Here is an 18,717-nt window from a genome sequence, read left to right on the forward strand (position 1 = left end):
TTTTTTTTTGACAAGTCTAGCTAAAGGTTTGTCAATTTTGTTAATCTTTTCAAAGTATCAACTTTTAGTTTTGTTGGTTTTCTTTATTGTTTTTTCTTATCTCTATTTCACTTATCTGCTGTAATCCTTATTATTTCCCTCCTTCTGCTTGATTTGGTTTTAGATTGCTCTACTTTTTCTAGTTTCTTAAGGTGAAAGGTTAAGTTATTGATTTGAGGTATTTCTTCTTTTAATATAGCCACTTACAGTAATACATTTCCCTCTTTCCCTTACTAATTTAGCTCATCTCATACATTTTGGTATGTTGTGGTTTTATTTTCATTCATCTCAAATTATTTTCTAGTTTATCTTGTGATTTTTTTTTCTCTGGCACATTGGTTACTTAGGAATGTGTTGTTTACATACATATTTATAAATTTCCCAAACGTCCTCTTGTTGTTGATTTCAGATTTAATTCCATTGTAATCAGATAATACACCAATGGTGATTTCAATACTTCTAGATTATTGAGACTTTTTTCATTACCTAACATGATCTATCCTTGAAAGTGGTCCATATGTGCTTGAGGAAAATATGCATTCTGCTGTTGTTGGATGAAGTGTTCTATAAATGTGTGTTAGGTCTAGTCGGTTTATAGTGTTGTTAAAGCCTTCTGCATCATTACTGATTTTCTGCCATTATTGAAAATGTAGTATTGAAGTCTCTATTATTGTTGAATTGTGTATTTCTCCTTTGAATTTTGTAAGCTTTTGCTTTATGTATTTTTGGGCTCCATTGTTAGGTGTATATATGTTTAAAATTGTTACATATTCCTGATGTATTGACCCTTTTCTCATTATAAAATGTCCTTTATTATCTCTCATAACTTTTTTTGTATTAAAATCTTTTTTTTATTTTGAGACAGAATCTCACTGTGTTGCCCGGGCTAGAGTGCCGTGGCGTCAGCCTAGCTCACAGCATCCTCAAACTTCTGGGCTCAAGCAATCCTCGTGCCTCAGCCTCCCAAGTAGCTGGGACTATCGGCATGTGACACCATGCCTGGATAATTTTTTCTATATATATTTTTAGTTGTCCATATAATTTGTTTCTATTTTTTTAGTAGAGACGGGGTCTTGCTTTTGCTCAGGCTGGTCTCAAACTCCTGAGCTCAGACAATCTACCCACCTCGGCCTCCCAGAGTGCTAGGATTACAGGCATGAGCCACCACGCCAAGCCTAAAATCTAATTTGACTAATATTTGTATAGCCACTTCAGCTCTCCTATGGTTGCTATTTGCATGGTACATACTTTCCCACGCATTCACTTTCAACCTATTTGTATCTTTGAATCTAAAGTGTGTCTCCCGTAGACAACATAAAGTTGAATCTTTTTTTGTGTTCAATCTGACAATCTCTGCCTTTTGAGTGGACAGTTAATCCATTCACATGTAATATTATTCTTATGGTTGGATGTATACATCTGCCATTTTCCTTTTGATTTTCTATTATGTCTCATGTTTTTCTGTTTCTGTTCCTCATTTACATTCTTCTGTACCACATGGATGTTTTCTAGTGAACCATTTTAATTCCTTTAATGATTTTTAACAATATATTTTTAGTTTTTTTCTTGGTGGTTAATTTTGGGCTTATAATATATATTTTAACTTATCAGAATCTACTTTAGAGCTATTTGGGGTTTTTTTAACTATTGCTTTTTAACAATAATAATCACCCCTTACATGTACACAGTGCTTTGCAGTTTATAAATTGCTTTCATATCCATTATCTTATGTTCTCCTTACAACAGCAATGTGAAGTAGGCAGGTCATAGATTTCTATTCCCATTTCATAGATGAGAAAACAGAATCAGTGAGGTGAAGTTAGTGCACAAAGCCACACAGCTAGATGATAGCAGAATCAGAACTACAACTCGGATAACATCTATTCATTCATATATAATTATATTAATATATTAATATATATTAATTCATTCTGTCAAACATATTTGTTGAATACCTACTACTGAAGTTAGCATGGGAAGGAGGATGGATGCCCCAGCAATGTCCAGAACATGCATTCATTCCAATTGTATTAAGCAGCTGCTTTGTACCACTGAAGAAGTAAGAAGTGATGCTAGGGATCCAGGTAAGCATTGATAAACACCTGAATGAATGTAGTGGCAGCACTGATGAAAAGAGGTCATATAACGTCTTAGAGCCTGAATACCTCTGGCTCATACTTTAAAATTTCACTCTTCTCCAGACTGGCTTATTCTCATTTTCTCCTTTCTCTTTTCCTCCCCAAATCTGGGTAAGGCCTAGCCTGGTCTTGATCTGGATGGATAGTGTCCAGGCCAGGCCTGTTAGCTTGAGGTCAGTGGGCTTCCTATCTAAAGGACGCAGCTGAAAGGGGAAGGATGTCTTCAGCACCCTTCTGTATGCCAACAACTCTCCAGGTTTTACCGGCTAATGAACACACTCCTTCACTAGGTTTTAGAGGCCCAATAGTATGAAACCTCAGCCTATCTTTCCAGTTTCATTTTCCTACCATTCCTCTATTCTCCAATCACACCGGACTAGCTATCCTTCCTAAAATTTACTCTCCTTTTTCCTAACTCTTTCCCTTATTGAAGCTGTTCTATTTTTCCTATCTGTGCCTGGTCATATCTTACCCATTCAAAAATCCTACCTTTCCCCTCAGATTCCTCTGATTCCCTCAGTTTTAGTAGAGGAGAGAAAGCATAAATCTCAGAACACAAGGGCACAGGTTTGAATCCTGGCTGTGCTACTAACTTGTGCCCTAATCTAAAATGAAAAGAATAATCTTACAAGACCACAGTGGGTATTAAATGATAAACACAAGTTAAAGAATTCCAAAAACTATAAAGCAATATGTAAATAATAGCTACAACAGCAAATCACAGTATAACATTTTTATTTGTATGTTTCTTCCAATTATACAACAATAAGACATCTTGCCGTGTATTGTTCTTGTTTGTATGTGGTTCATCTTCCTAAGAAAACACTTGGCCCCTTGAGAAGGATCACATCCTAATCATTTCTTATCTTCCAAAGTACAAAGCATAAAGTCTTGCATATGGAAGTTATTGATAAATGTTTATTGGATTAGTAAATACATTAATGATGTGAGGTGTAGTGAATGTTTATGGGTTTCTGTTGTTGCTTTTCTGTTTTCCTTTGTTTTTGTGTTTTCGTTGCTCAGCATCTGCAACCTCTTCCTCTCTGTGAGTCTTAATGGGAGAGAGGGTCTCATGTTCCATAGGAGAAGTCAGAGGTACCTAAAGTTTTCCTTTTTCCCCCCTTGCAGCTAAGGCAAAGGCAACATAACCTAGGTTTGGTCATCTGGATGCTCCCACTCAGGACTTTGAATCTTGAGCAGATGATGTAAAGACACAGGGGACAAAGGAGAATTCATTTAATATGGCAGCATGCACTGGTGATGAAGGTAGTGGTTCCAGCTGGGGTATCTTTAAACAGACCATTCATGTGGTGTGACTGGCTGGGACACCTAGTTCTATTTTCTGAGCTTGATTATCTGGCCTTCGCATCAACTCTGAGGATTGCTTAATAACCTTTCAATATATTTATTTCCCCCTTAAGTTGGCAGAGTTGGTTTCTGTTACTTGCAACCAAGTAATCTTGGAATTCTTAGGGGTAAGGAATTGAGAAGAAAGAAAAAGCAGGGGTCTTTCACTTTTTTCTTTGTAAACTTTCTTTGTTAATTTATGTGTTGTTACTGTTGTTGTATTACTTCTGTCATTTAAAAATATGCTTTTAAAATAAATAACCTAGGCCGGCCGAGGTGGCTCACACCTGTAATCCTAGCACTCTGGGAGGCCAAGGTGGGAGGATAGCTCGAGGTCAGGTGTTCGAGACCAGCCTGAGCAAAAGTGAGACCCCTGTCTCTACTAAAAAAATAGAAAGAAATTATATGGACAACTAAAAATATATATAGAAAAAAAATTAGCCAAGCATGGTGGGCACATGCCTGTAGTCCCAGCTACTCGGGAAGCTGAGGCAGGAGGATCGCTTGAGCCCAGGAGTTCGAGGTTGCTGTGAGCTAGGCTGACGCCACAGCACTCTAGCCCGGGCAACAGAGTGAGACTCTGTCTAAAAAAAAAAAAAAGAAAACCCACAAAGTACTAAGGTAGAGGTGATTTTCAAGAATCAATGCAAATGAGTGGTCTGGAGGTCAGCACTGGTGTCATATTTACCAACTATACATATATTATCTCATCTGTTTTTTTTTTTTTTTTTTTTTTTTTTTTTTTTGAGACAGAGTGTCGCTTTGTTGCCCAGGCTAGAGTGAGTGCCGTGGCGTCAGCCTAGCTCACAGCAACCTCAAACGCCTGGGCTTAAGCAATCCTACTGCCTCAGCCTCCCGAGTAGCTGGGACTACAGGCATGCGCCACCATGCCCGGCTAATTTTTTTTTCTATATATATTTTAGTTGGCCAGATAATTTCTTTCTATTTTTAGTAGAGACGAGGTCTCGCTCATTGCTCAGGCTGGTCTTGAACTCCTGACCTCAAGCGATCCACCCGCCTCGGCCTCCCAGAGTGCTAGGATTACAGGCGTGAGCCACCGCGCCCGGCCTCATCTGTTATTTTATTTAATACTCCTGAGGCCTCTATGAGGTAGGTATTGTTTTTCTTTTACCCTTTTTGTATATTCATTATGCCTTTTGTAAATGATGAGATTGAGATTTGAAGAAAAACTCCTTAAACTTAAGTCTGGTGATAAAACACAATTTCTTAAAGATAAAATTATATTGCTTCTCCATGGAAACAACCAGAGATAGATAGTATTTGAAGCCATGAAGTCAGCATATCACCTAGAAAGAGTATAGTTTAAAGGGGAACAAAAGGAACCAAAAAATGGAATTCTAAGGAAGCCAACATTTCCAGAGTGAGTTGAGTAAGATGACATGGTCAAAGGGATTGGAAAAGAGTGGCCAGAACAGTTTAAATTTTAGAAGTAGGCCAGCCTGAGACCCAATCTCTATAAAAAATTTTTTTAAAAAATTAGCTGGGCGTGGTGGTACATGCCTGTAGTTCCAGCTACTCTGGAGGCTGAGACAGGAAGATTGTTTGAGCCCAGGAGTTTGAGGTTGCAGTGAGTTGTGATGATGCCACTGCACTCCAGCCTGGGTGACAGAGTGAGATCCTGTCTCAAAAAAAAAAAAAAAAAGAAAAGAAAAAGAAAAAAAAATTTAGAAGTATGGTATCCTGGGTAAAAAGAGAGTTCTAGTCCACAAAGTTGCAGATATCATGAAGGATGAGAGTTTGATGATTAGAAGTTACTTGTGATCTTAGAGTACTTTATGGAGAAGTCAGACTGCAGTGGGTTGAAGAGTGAGTGGAAGATGAGGAAGTGGAAGCAAAGGCTATAGGCTACTTTTCCAGAAGTTTTACAAAAAATTTATTATTATTAATTAATGGATTAATTAATAACTCATTACTTCTATATTAGTTGGACTTTACACTTCCACCATTTCTCCAGTTATTTCTTTCTACCCCATTATACTGGTGTCCCGTACCAAATCTGGCACACCTGTAAGCATTGAATGTTGTTTATTTTGGTTGTAGATGACTTGTTTTACTTGGTTATGTGTTTTGAATGCCTCAGGTGATTCTGTCTGTCTTTGGAGGATGGACCACCTGCCCCGATTCCATCATCTGTTTTTCACAGACAGATAAGCATTCGCTTCTCAGACCAATTCAGCAAAGCATGCAAGTTCTTAGGTCCTTAGCAGACCGAGTACCTTGTCCACCTAGCCTCTCTACCTCCCCTCCCTCAAACCCTGGGTGGGCACACCTGGGAGAAGAAAAGAGCTGTCACTCCAAACCTCCTGGGATATGGTGTCCCAGCAGGAGAATCTGGCTTCACAGTGAGCTGAAACCTTCCTTTACCAGCCCCCATCAATCCAGCCCACTCCCAGAGGGGGCTGGAGAGTAATTAACATCGCCGTCCACCCGTGCACAGGAAGATGCCTACAGCCACAGCAGCGATGATGAAACTGCCCACCAGGACGCCCAGGACCAGCGAAGTGTAGGAGCGGTCTGTTTGGCTCCCTGCAGAACACGCAGAGAGTCAGCCCTTAGAACATATCCCCAAGGAGTCCATGATTTGGGACAAACCCCAAAAGGATTTCTGCTCCAAAGGAAAGGGTCCAGTTTACCAAGTTAACTGTGTACTCTGTCCCAACCCCCCAGCTGTGGGCTTCTTGTTGCTCAGAGTATCCACCCTTCAGGTCCATCCATTTGTCTGAAACCTGCCCCCTCCCCAACAGGCCTGGCCCCAGTCCCAACATACCTTTCATGTTTTTCATGGCCATGTGGTTCTGCACATACTGCACACAGGTGTCCTCCAGGAATTCCCGCAGTTCATACCGAGTACGATTGTAGGTGTTGAGCTGCTGCAGGGTGTAGGTGACCACTTTGGAGGGTGTCTGGGTGTCTGCCTCCCACAAGGCTGTCTCTGGCCGGAAGCTCACAAAGGAGCTCCCATTCACAGCCACTTGGAAGAAGACGTGGGCTCTAGAGCCCTCAGCAGGCAGCTCACAGCCCAGGAAGCAGCGGATGGTCAGAGGAACTGCGGATGGGGATTCAGGGTCAGGGGGCTGTGTGGGAGGGTGCCAGGTGTGGGGGGATGTCCGCCACCGGGAACAGAGCACGGTGGGAAGCCAGCAGGTGAGAGTCAGTGGCTGTGAGGAGAGGGGAGTCTGGGGAGGAGGGCCTGGGGGCTGCAGGGAGGGGTTTGGGGTTAGACAGTTGGAGGCTATGCAAGGAGGGGCAGGGACTAGGATGAAGAGAAAGGAGTTGGCGGCTTTGAGAGAAGAAATTGGGGTCTTTGAGGGGAAGGAGTGGGGGTTGTGAGGGGAGCTGTGAGCAAAGTCGCCGGCTGCTGTGAGGAGCGGTGGCTGGGGGGTTGAGGGTAAAGTATGGGCAGAGAAGGACGCGGGGTGTGTGGCGGGCGGTGGAGGGTGGTTGGGGACATGTCTATTAAGAAAAGGAGTTGGAATATTGTGAGGCCACCTGTGGGGAATCTTCAGTAAACCTTGGGGGGGGGGGGTCAGGGTGAGTCAGGGCCAGAGCCTCCCAACGGGATCAGCCCCAGGAGGTTATGCCAGCAGGAAGAGAGAAACTAGGACACCCGCTTCCCTCCAGCTCCCACCCGGCAATCTTCAAGGGCCCAGGCGCGCACGAGTCACGCCCACAGGGCCACGCCCACCCGCGAACATTTTCCCCCTTTTCCATGCAGGACACGCCCCCGCTAGGACACGCCCCCGCCAGCCCCGCCCCGGCCGCGGCCCACTCACAGGCCACGCGCCGCTCCTGGTGCACCAGCCGCACGAGCCCGTGGAACTGGAGCAGGTATAACTTCAGGCTGCTCTCCGTGTGCGCCCAGCTCGCGGGCTCCTGCAAGGGCTGCAGCTGGAGGATTGTGGCGTTGGTGTCTGGGCCTTCCAGCACGTGTGTCAGGTGTCCCCCCAGCGACGCGTTGCCCTGGTACCACACGTGATAGGGGTCGCGGAAGTAGGAGATGTGGAGCATGTGGAAGCTCTGCGGGCCTGGGGGCAGAGTCGGCGTCAGCGTCAGCGTGGGGCCGGCGTGGGGGCGGGCGGCGGGCAGCAGGAGATAATAACCCCCTACCCAGAGGCTGGCGGCCCACCTTCTGGATCCTTCCTAAACTATAAAGTGCCCTCCCGCTGCTCGCCCCATCTGACACTCATAGTCCTCCCAGAAGGGCAGGATAGAGATAATTATCTTCGTTTTACAGGTGAGGAAACTGAGGCCTGCAGTGGAAGAGACATTCCTCTCTGCCTCCTTTTTCAACCTCAGCTCTCCCTCCCCGGCATTTCCAGTTGGTCAACAAATCCTGGACCCACAGTAAAATCCCAATTCCATCTCCTGTTCTCTCCTCTGCCACTGCCCTAGTTCAGGGCTCATCACTTCTTATCTGGACCGGGGCAGCAACTTCCTGCCTCATCCCCCTGCCCTCATTTCTCAGTTTCACCCCTTCTAATCTGACCTCCACCTAACCCATGGACAAAATCATGTCCTACTTAAATTCCTCCAGAGACACACCACTGCCTTCATCACTTAAAAATAATAATAGCTAATATCCATTAAGTGCTTATTATGATCTAAGCAATGTGCTTTACACACATTATCATCTTATTTGTGTCTTCCCCCCAATAATGCAGTAGCTACTGTTATTAACCTCAATGTACATGGGAAGCTGAAGCTAAGCAGGCATGGCAGGGCCAAGGTTTGAATGCAGGGAGTTGAGTCCAGTACTCTTAGCCACTCTGCTACACTGCCTTGCCACAGGGTATCTGTGCACAGGATCAAGTCCAGAGTGTTTAGCCTGGCATTCAAGGCTGCTGGTGACCTGGCCCCAGCTACCTTCTCCGGCCTCTTCTCTGGGCTTAGATGTATCAAATTTGTTGGCATTCCTCATGCTGCTTTTGGCTGACATGTGAATAGCATGTCAAGGTTGCTCTGCCTACCTTTTTCTGCCTAGCAAGTTTCTATTCATGCTTTAAGACCCAGCTCAGTTGCTCTCTTCTTGGAGAAGTTTTCCTGATGCCTCTCCTCTTTACCCTCCCAGACACAGTGGGTCTGTCTTGGTGATCCCCAAACCACCATGTGTTAGCATGCATCTCACTGGATTCTATACTAAGTGACACTCTCCAACACACACAAGCTACACTGAACTCCTCCAGGCTGCGGAACCATGTCTGGTTACCTCTGCCTCCTGCACCCAGAAAAGGGCCTTCATAGAGCTGGTGCCCAGAGAACATTTGAATGAGTCCGGGAGTGTAGATCTGTGTGTGTGTATCTTGTCTGTGTCTGCATTTGAGAAGTTGTGCTTTGTATCTGCAGGTATGAATAAGTATATCTGTATGGGGAACCCTAGACATGGTCCTTAACTGCTCTGTGACCCAGTTTCCTCCTCTGTAAAATGGAGATAATATTACCCACCTTTCAGGGTCTTGTGGGAGTTAAATGAATCAATACATGTGTTAACCATGGTGCACACTTATTGAACACGGGTTATTTGCTCCTTTTCAGAGGGGCAGACTGAAGCTATAGGGGTTGTGGGAGAGGGGCGAGGAGGCCCCTGTGTGGTTATAATGCAGGGTAGTAACTCCCCTTCTCCACTTAAACGGGGCTATTTCAGGCAGCCTGATCAATCGCCCGTGAGTTCTCCTATTGGGCACGGCTTCTCTTTCCCCACCTCGCCAGCTGCTTCCTCTCTGCGTCCCCTCTCTCAGCCCCAGTCATTCCCCAAGTTTCTGTCAGTTCTCCCTGCACCTTCCCATTCCCTCCATCTCTCTTCTCATCTCTGAGTCTCTTCCCCTCTTCCCCAGACTGACCCCTATTCACCATCACCCTCAGCTCTTGTCTGTCCGGGGCTTCATTCCTTTCTCCCCTCTCCTGAGGCTGACTCCCTCACCCTCTCTGCTGCTTTCTTTCCCATTTTCCCAGTCGTTCTATTTCTCCCAGCCTCCGTCATCTCCTCTGCAGGGCTTAAATGTACTTCCTCACCTTGACTTTGGAACACAGACCAGTCCCCAGGACCTTCCCTGTCTGACCTGTGGAGGGATCCAGCCAGCTGCAGACACGGACGCTATGGGATAAGCTCTTCTCTTGCCATGTACCCAAATAGGCTGAGATTACCCAGAACCACCCCGAGGCGGGAGACGTGTCCCAGACTTACCATCTAAGGCTTCCTGGCTACAAAGGACCCAGCTGGGCAGGAGCAGTAGCGGCAGCAAAGTTGTCAACATCCTGAGGCTGAGGGACCCAGGCTCCTGGCTCAGGCAGGCTCCAGGCTCGGTGAGCTGCAGCCTGGGGAAAAGAGAAGTGAGGACCATCTGGGAGGGGCAGAGGCTGAGCAGAGGAGGATGGAAGGAGGCCAAGGGATCAAGGGATGGGAGGAGGAAGAGGGCGTCAGGCTTATAAAGTGTTATTCCTACTCTGCCTCATTTCCTACTAGGGGGCCGGCCTCCCTCCTGCCCTCCCTCTGCCCCGCCCTGCATGGCGCTCTCCTGCCCAGACCTGCCTTTTCCCTTCTCCCTGGGCTGCTTCCGAGGAACGAGGAACCACAGACGGAAAGGGGGGAGAAGGGCGCCCAAGCTGAGTCAGGGGGTGGGGCATCTGCTTTTGACTTAGAATACACTCCAGGGTGTAGGACCAGCAGGTTGCTGATAGGGAAATTGAGGCCCAGAGAAGTGAAGGGACTTGCCCAAAGTTTATGCATCATGGTGGTGACAAATCTGGGATTAGAATTTAGTTTTCCAACATAATGGCTACATTTTTACCAGAATTTTAAGTAAATAGCAATTACGCAATCAGGGACCTGGCTCTCAGAAATACTCATAAAATGAGTATAAAGCAGCTCACTGCAATATTGTTTTTAATAGAGAATTATGAAAAATCTATATTAATCTCAGTAGAGGACTAGTTACATAAAGCACTATTTTTCAAACTGAGGTTATAATCTATTAGTAGACAATGAAAATCATGTTAAAGGTCATGGTTAGCACTTTGTAAAAATGAAATAGAACAGAATAAAAAATTTCAGTGCATCACACTTAGGTAAGGGTAAGCATTATTTCGTGAAATATTTGTTCAGTTGTATATGTGTGTGTTTTGGTTTTGTGTGTATATGTTTCTCTGATGGGTTTTAGATAGCAGTGTAACGTATGTTTCTTTTGAAATTTTTAATTATTATGGATACCTAATGATTGTATATAAAATGTATTTCTTACTTGAGGAAGCAAGTAGAAAAGTTTTAAAATTTAAAAATTTCCGGCCGGGCGCGGTGGCTCACGCCTGTAATCCTAGCACTCTGGGAGGCCGAGGTGGGCGGATCGTTTGAGCTCAGGAGTTCGAGACCAGCCTGAGCAAGAGTGAGACCCCATCTCTACTAAAAATAGAAAGAAATTATATGGACAGCTAAAAAAATATATAGAAAAAATTAGCCGGGCATGGTGGTGCATGCCTGTAGTCCCAGCTACTTAGGAGGCTGAGACAGGAGGATCGCTTGAGCTCAGGAGTTTGAGGTTGCTGTGAGCTAGGCTGACGCTACGGCACTCACTCTAGCCTGGGCAACAGAGTGAGACTCTGTCTCAAAAAAAAAAAAAAAAATTTCCCCTGCACTATGATAATCCATGCTGTGGAATACTATGCAGTAGTTTAAAAATATATATACCTTCCCCTGCCCAATCCCCACTTTATTTTCATCATATTTTTAGCACTACCTGAAATTATATTATTTATTTACGTGTTTATTTACATGTTTGAATGTCTCACCAGAACATAAGCTCCGTGAGGATAGAGGCTGTCCATCTTGTTCGAAACTATGCCTAGAATTGTGCACATCACATAATAATTATCAGTGACATGAATGACTGAACGAGATAGTTATGATGTGCATAGATCTCTAAGAGTAAGTTGCAGAATGTTACGTACAGTTTAAAACTGTGTGTCAACGACACACACAGCAGCTAAACAACCTGATTCTTCATGAGAGTAAATGAATCTGAAAGGATTTACTTCAGACATAGCAACAGTTTCTCTCTAGGGAGGGGCCTGGGATTAAGAACATGTATAGGGGGCTCTGTGTGTGTGTGTGTGTGTGTGTGTGTGTGTGTGCGCGCGCGCGCGCGCACAGAAGGGGAATGGGCAATCTTGTGAAAGGTTTTATCACTCTAGTTTGTGAGGGATTTTATCACCCTATCTGTATTGTTTGAAATTTTAATATCTAGAATATGATCCTATATTTCTTGCTTAATTAAAAATAAAAATGTTAATACTAAACTGTGGCACATCCACATAGACTTCTCTGTGGCTGCGGAAGAGGGTGGCAGATCGTTATAAGCAGATGTATTGATGCGGAAGGATGTCCATGAGATGTTGATTGTGGCAGAAGGAAGTACAGAGTAGTATGTATAGTATAACTCTATTTACAATTTTTAATTAAAAAATTTCACTTCTGTCCAAGTAATACATATATATTTCCATCCTCATTTTTTTTTAAAAAAACAAACTTAATGTGCGTATCTGTGTATTTGTGTATACGTAGGAAAATTGTAGACTGTCAATAGGGATTACCTCTGGGAAATGCGATTGGACAAGGGACTGAGGGGGTATTTTAATTTTTTATTTTATATACTTCTCCCTGGAGGGACAGATGATGTCGTAGTTGAGTCTGGGGCAAACCCTGGACATATACCAGGCTCCCGTTCTCTGAACTGAATGTATGTAAGAGCATCCATGCTCACCTCTCAGTTATTGCAAAACGGTCTCGTTGGAAGAAGAATGGGGACCTTGGTTTCCTGGGCGGGGACTTAGGAAAAGCGGAATGATTTCGATCACTACCAATTATATTGTCTTGCCTTTTATAAAAAATTATCATAAAATATTTCAGTTTTGAAGAATTATTATTTCATGCTTGAAGAATTATATTTCAAATACACCTTTCCCCCCACCCAGCATAAGAAATCAAATATTAGCAATATAATTGAAGCCTCTGCGTGCTCCTCCCTAATCTCATCTGTTTCCCCTTGCCATGGCCCCTGAAGTCACCACTTCAAATGAAAATGAAAAGTTGCTATTTTTCATTTTCTTTCATTTCTATAAATTTTTACTACTTATGAGTATATCCCTAAACAACATATAGTGCTATTTTGCATATTTTGAACTTTATATAAATGATATTAAAGTGTATGTGCGCGTCTGCAACTTGCTTTTTCACTTACCATACTAGTAAGATGCATCCATGTTGCTATGTGGAGGTCCATTCATTTTCACTGCTTTAAAATATTCCATTTTAGGACTATATCACAATTTATTTATCCGTTTTCCTGTTGTTAGACATTTTCCCCCTAATTTTTCGCTATTACAAACAGTGCTGGTATGAACCTTCTTACCCGCGATTCCTCGTGCACATGTGGGAGAGTTTTCGTAGGTGCGAACCTGGGAGTGGAACTGCTGAGTCACAGGGTACATGCATCTTCGGTTTCACTAGATACTGCCAAACTGCTTTACAGAAAGCTTGTGCTAGCTTACATTCCCAGCAGTACATGAGGATTCCCTCACTTCATATCCTTGCCAACCCTTGGCATTTTCAGATGGGTGGGTGTAAAGTGGCATCTCTTTTTGGTTTTATTTTGCATTTGTCTGATTCCTAGTGAGGTTGTGCATCGTTTGGCTTTGCCTTCTTTCTCTCTCGAGGGTTTGAAGGGTGCTTTGGGGTGGCAGGTGATAAAGTATATGATTGAACCAAATTGAAATTGATTGTTGTGAGCCTTCAATCTAAGCAGGTAGGCCCGAGTCACTGGGGTTAAAGTGAACCCCCATCACTCTCCACAGAACTCAATACACAGAGGCCTTTCCCACCAAGCTAAGATCTCTCATGGACAGAGGTGGCAGCAGCAACAGCTATTTCCCAAACACCTTTCTCACACACCAAAACCCTGAAAAGCAAACAGTGAGACAACATCATTTTTATAGGTAACACTTATCACTGGCAAGAAACAGTGTTCAGATCTTTACATAAATAATCTCACTTCTCCTCATTAGTATAGTGGTTAGAAAAATAAATAATAAATAAACTCATTTAATCCATCTGCCAGCCCTATAAGGTAGGTTTCACTAGCATCACTATATTTACTAGTAACGAAACCGAGGTTCAGAGAGGTTAAGTGACTTACCTAAGGTCACACAGCAAAAGCTATAATTTGAACCTCTGTCTCTATGATGCCCAAATTAGTGAATTTAATCCCCACACAGTATCTCAAAAGAATATTTTTTGATCACTCTCCCTAAATACATTTTGAACACATCCCTCTAACATGCTTGAATGTTTAATATATTATATACATTATAAAATAGGCCTAATGTTCATACTATGTGCTAGCCCTATAATAATTTTCTCTGGGGAAGCCCGGGCTCATTGTCTCTAACATGCTTGAATGTTTAATACATTATATACATTATAAAATAGGCCTACTGTTCATACTATGTGCTAGCCCTATAATAATTTCCTCTGGGGAAGCCTGGGCTCATTGTCTCTATGTTACAGATAAGAAAATTAAAGCCCAGAAAAGTTGAGGAACTTGCCCGAGGTCACACGGCTTGGAAAAGCAGAGCAGGGATTTGAACTCAAAGAGGATGGGGCTGTGGGGTTGCGAACAGGGAGAGTGAAAAGAGTAGTGGGGGTAGGGAAGCTGGGGAGTGGAGGCAACTTGAGAGTTTTCTCATTCTAAACCCAGGGTTTGGGGTGGGGAAGAGAAGAGAAACGCTGTGGTTGGAGCCAGTGCCTACACTGCGTCTGGCCTTGGTGGCCGAGGTGCAGAACATCACAGAGCAGGTTGGGCGCCAGGCCAGCAGCTGGGATTTGACTGAGGCCTAAAGAATGAGGGTTCTATTGAGCAAAGGGAAGTGAAGGAAGCAAGTGGTGGTGTTTCCCACTCCAGACAGCACATGCTGGGGAAAGATAAGGGAGACAGGAAGCTGAGCTGGGGCCAGTGCTGGTGCAGCCCCAGTAGGTGAGGGAGGCCTTGCCAGGGCTGCAGGAGCAGGGATGAGCCGGGGACTGGCAGTGTGCCGAGCTGGACTTCAGAGGACCAAGCCCTCCCTCCCCCATTAGCTACTGAAGATAGGCAGTTTAAGCAACCCGGCCCAATCAGAGAACAAAGGAGTGTGGACCCTTCAGAGACACCATCCCCCTAGGACATGGAATAATAACAAGAATATGGACCGAGAGCTTGCTGTGAAGTAAGCACAGTACATGTGTCTTATTCTCACTAGGAAGGACCCTATGAAAAGGCTGAAGAAATAGTCATTATTCCCATTTTACAGATGAGGACACAGAAGCACAGAACAGTGAACTGACCTGCTTGAAGACACTCAGCAAGTAAAGGCAGAGCTGGGACTCAAACCCATGTGAGTTGGACTCCAAAACATGCTTTCTTCATTATTAGACCATCCTGGGAGGATAAATAAGATGACTCATATGAAGTGCCCAGAACTCTACGCATTTTCAGTAGGTGGGAGAGATAAGAAGGACCTTGGCTTTGGAGGCAGCAAACAGAACTGACCCTGCCACAGGCGGAATGGAGGGTAGACATGAAGTAATGATTTCCCAAAGGGGAGGCAAAGCAATAGATACAAGTCTTAATCAGGATTTTCCCCTATTGGTACCTCCCCCCGCAAAACACCCCAGCTTAGGGAAAATGAAAAGAAGCCCCATAAAGTCAGGGTGATTCCAGCGCCTGCCTGCCCCAGGAATTGGTGGGAGCTGTTTTTCTTGGTTTGGCTTCTGCCTATCACTGCAGCCTTATCTACCCACGTATTCCAGCTTCAGCCAAACCCACACTTCCTGGCTTTCTGAACACAGAACACACAAACGTTACCTTTTCACTTTATCAGGTCTGTAGATAAACAGAAGTGCCTACTTTTAAGGTGGTTAAATTTATCAATCTATTTCTTTACAGTTTGTGCTTTTTGTGCCTTGTTTAAGAAATCCTTCTCTACCCCAAGATAGTGAAGATATGCTATTTATCTTTAAAAGCTTTATAGTTTTGTCTTTCACCTTTAGGCTGTATGGTCAAGATTAGTTTCTTTTTTTTTTTCTGAGACAGAGTCTCACTCTGTTGCCCAGGCTAGAGTGCCGTGGCATCAGCCTACCTCACAGCAACCTCAAACTCTTGGGCTCAAGGCATCCTCCTGCCTCAGCCTCCCGAGTAGCTGGGACTACAGGCATGTGCCACCATGCCCGGCTAATTTTTTCTATATATGCTTTTAGTTGTCCATATAATTTCTTTCTATTTTTAGTAGAGACGGAGTCTTGCTCTTGCTCAGGCTGGTCTCCAACTCCTGAGCTCAAAAGATCTGCCCACCTCAGCCTCCCAGAGTGTCAGGATTACAGGCGTGAGCCACCGCGCCCGGCCAAGGATAGTTTCTTTTCATAGATATCCATTGTCGTAGCACCACGTATCAAAAGTCAGCCTTTCCTGACTGATCTAAAGTGACATCTCTGATGGAAAATGTGTCTATTCTGTTTCAATGCCTAGTTGTCTCTTCCTGTACCAATGCTCCATTACCTCAATTAGTATTATTTTATAACAAGTCTACATATCTTGCAGATCAAGTCTTCCCACTTTGTTCTTCAAGAGTACTTTGGCTGCTTTTGTATATAGAACTTCTACACATAAATTTTGGAATTGTTTTTATCAGGTTGATACTGCATTTAGTATGTAAATGACTTTGGGCAGAATTAACATTTCACAATTTTAAATCATCCAGTGCGTGATTGGGCTATCTCTTCATTTGTTTATATCTTCTTTGATATCTCTCAGAGTTTTTTTTTTTTTTTTTTTTTGGTTTTGTGTGTGTGTATGTGTGTGTGTGTGAGAGAGAGACAGAAACAATGTCTTGCTCTGTCACCCAAACTGGAGTGCAGGGGTGTGATCATAGATCACTGCAACCTCCAACTCCCTGACTCAAATGATCCTCCTGGCTCATCCTCCCAAGTAGCTAGGACTACAGATGTATGCCAACATGCCTGGCTAATTTTCTTATTTTTTGTAGAGACAGCATCTTGCCGTGTTGCCTAGGCTGGTCTCAAACTCCAGGCCTCTTTGTTTTTAGAAATGGAGTCTCACTATGTTGCCCAGGCTGGTCTCGAACTCCTGGCCTCAAGTGATCCCCCTGCCTTGGCCTCCCAAGCTGCTGAGATTACAGATGTGAGCCACTGCACCTGGCCTCTCTCAGAGTTTTATAATTTTCTCTCTAAACTTGTTGCTCTAAGTCCTTCGTATTTTTAAATGTTATTGAAAATGATATTTTAAAAAATGTCACAGTCCACTTGTTACCAGTATATAGAAATGCTGATAATTTTGTTCCATTAATTTTGTATCCAGCAACCTTAATAATTACTAATAATATATAATTAATAATTCTAATAACCATTTGTAGATTCTTTTGGATTTTCTACATGCATAAATCATAGCACTAGTAGATAATGACAGTATTTTTTCTTCCTTTCTAATTTTTATACTATTTATTTCTTTTTCTTAACTTATTGTTCTGGCTACAACCTCTAGCACAATGTTGAATAGAAATGGTAATAGAGAATATGAGAGGGTATTCTTGTTGTTTTTCTGGTTTAAAAAGGAAAGCTTTTGTTTTATTGTTAAATACGATGTTTGCTATTTTTAGTAGGTACCATTTATCATATTAAGGAACATTCCTTTTATTATTAGTTTGCTGAGTTTTTATCATAAATGTTTTGAGTTTTTCCAAATCCTTTATAATATCTAAGGAGATGATCACATGATTTTCCATATTTTAATTAATTTATTAATGTGGCAAATGCATTAATTAAGTTCTAACTTTGCATTGCTGAGATAAAATAACTTCTTCATGAGGAATTATCCTTTTTACTTGTATTATATTCTTTGCTGTTTTACTACTTTTCTGCTGTCCTTCTCTAGACTTCTCCAAGTCCTCCCTGCTAAAGCCTTCGCAAATGTCCTCAGGTAGAAGTGACCTCTCCCTCTTCTCACAAAACCAGTAGAACTTTGCCTTCCATTGCAGCTACATTGTCATGGTTATACTCTCCTCTCTGCCCACTCCCATGGCCCAGGACGGAGAATCGCAGTAGCATGGGGTGTCACACAGAGACCGTGGCCATGGGCTCTGGAGTAGAGCTGCCTGGGTTCACATCTCAGCTCTGCCTCTTGCTAGCTGCTTGATGTAGGGCATGTCACTTGGCCTCTCTGAGACCATAAGCAAAATAGAAAGACTAATAGTACCTGCCTCAGAGATATTGTGAGAAAGAAATGAGATAATGCAAGCGAATCACTTAGTCCAGCTCTGGACACATACATTCTTTTTCTTAGTTTAGTTCACAGCAATTGCCCCAGCACTCTGTGCTTCTAATCTGAACTGCTCCCAAGTTATTGCTAAGAGCTTCTGAGAGCCATCATCTCTCCTTCCTTTATTTCTTCTAAAGCTTTTTATATGCTGCTTCATTCTCTTACTCAGTGGGCACTTACTGAGCACTTACTGTGTGCCAGGACCTAAAACAGACAAGATCCCTTTTTAGGAAGCAGACAGTCAAGTGGAGAGAAAGACATGTAAACAGATGTTGATAATACACTGTGACAATTATTCAGATGGAGGGCCAGGAAGGTGGGGACTGGGGCTGGGGAGTATGAAGGGCATCTGGGGAGAGGAGAGTCCCCTAATGTAGCCTGGGGTCAGGGAAGGCTTCTTAAGGGAGGTGATGCAGGACACTTAGGGGAGACGATAGGTCCTGCAGAACAGGCTGGGGGGTGGGGGAAGGTTGTTTCAGGTATAGGGTGAAGAAGATACGAAAGGATGTAATAGCAGAGGAGAAAGATATAAATGCTTGAGAAATTGGTAGTACTTAAGTATGGCCACATCAGAGTAGGCAATGGGGAAGAAGAAGTGATATGAAGAGGTGAGCAGGAGTCAGAGGAAGAGCCTTTCTCACTACACTAAGGAATCAAGACTTTATCTTGAGGTGGTGCCCATCCCCTTCTTTGGCCCAGCTAACTCCTATGAGAATGATCAGTTGTCACCTACTCCAGGAAGCCTTCCCTGACCTCATGCCCACAGATTTGGGTTAGATACCCCCTCTGTTCTACCGCGGCCCTCTCTTTCCCTTACTTCT

The 18,717-nt window shown here is 43.6% G+C and overlaps 1 protein-coding gene across 2 annotated transcripts; it reads right to left on the reverse strand.

Moving 5' to 3' along the window:
• Positions 1-5,408: 5,408 nt before the first annotated feature.
• On the reverse strand, positions 5,409-9,874 carry PROCR (protein C receptor). Of its 2 annotated transcripts, none has more exons than XM_069496142.1 (4): positions 9,727-9,874; positions 7,319-7,570; positions 6,313-6,591; positions 5,409-6,071 (listed from the first exon to the last, which is right to left on the reverse strand). In XM_069496142.1, the coding sequence occupies exons 1-4, from the start codon at positions 9,794-9,796 to the stop codon at positions 5,956-5,958; spliced, it is 717 nt and encodes a 238-aa protein (XP_069352243.1). In that variant the 5' UTR covers positions 9,797-9,874; the 3' UTR covers positions 5,409-5,955. The 2 variants fall into 2 exon arrangements, with proteins under 2 accessions (XP_069352243.1, XP_069352245.1); XM_069496144.1 differs by having other exon boundaries at positions 5,650-6,067; positions 6,309-6,591; positions 9,727-9,833.
• Positions 9,875-18,717: the final 8,843 nt, after the last annotated feature.

The sequence above is a fragment of the Eulemur rufifrons genome, chromosome 20 (genome assembly GCF_041146395.1).
Source record: "Eulemur rufifrons isolate Redbay chromosome 20, OSU_ERuf_1, whole genome shotgun sequence".
Lineage (NCBI taxonomy): Eukaryota > Metazoa > Chordata > Mammalia > Primates > Lemuridae > Eulemur > Eulemur rufifrons.

Coding starts and splice junctions, on each gene's coding strand:
- PROCR (XM_069496142.1), bottom strand. CDS start 9,796: ATGTTGACAACTTTGCTGCCGCTACTGCTCCTGCCCAGCTGGGTCCTT. Junction 7,571..9,726: donor TAGCCAGGAAGCCTTAGATG/GTAAGTCTGGGA, acceptor CTCTGCCCCCAG/GCCCGCAGAGCTTCCACATG. Junction 6,072..6,312: donor GGCCATGAAAAACATGAAAG/GTATGTTGGGAC, acceptor CGTGTTCTGCAG/GGAGCCAAACAGACCGCTCC.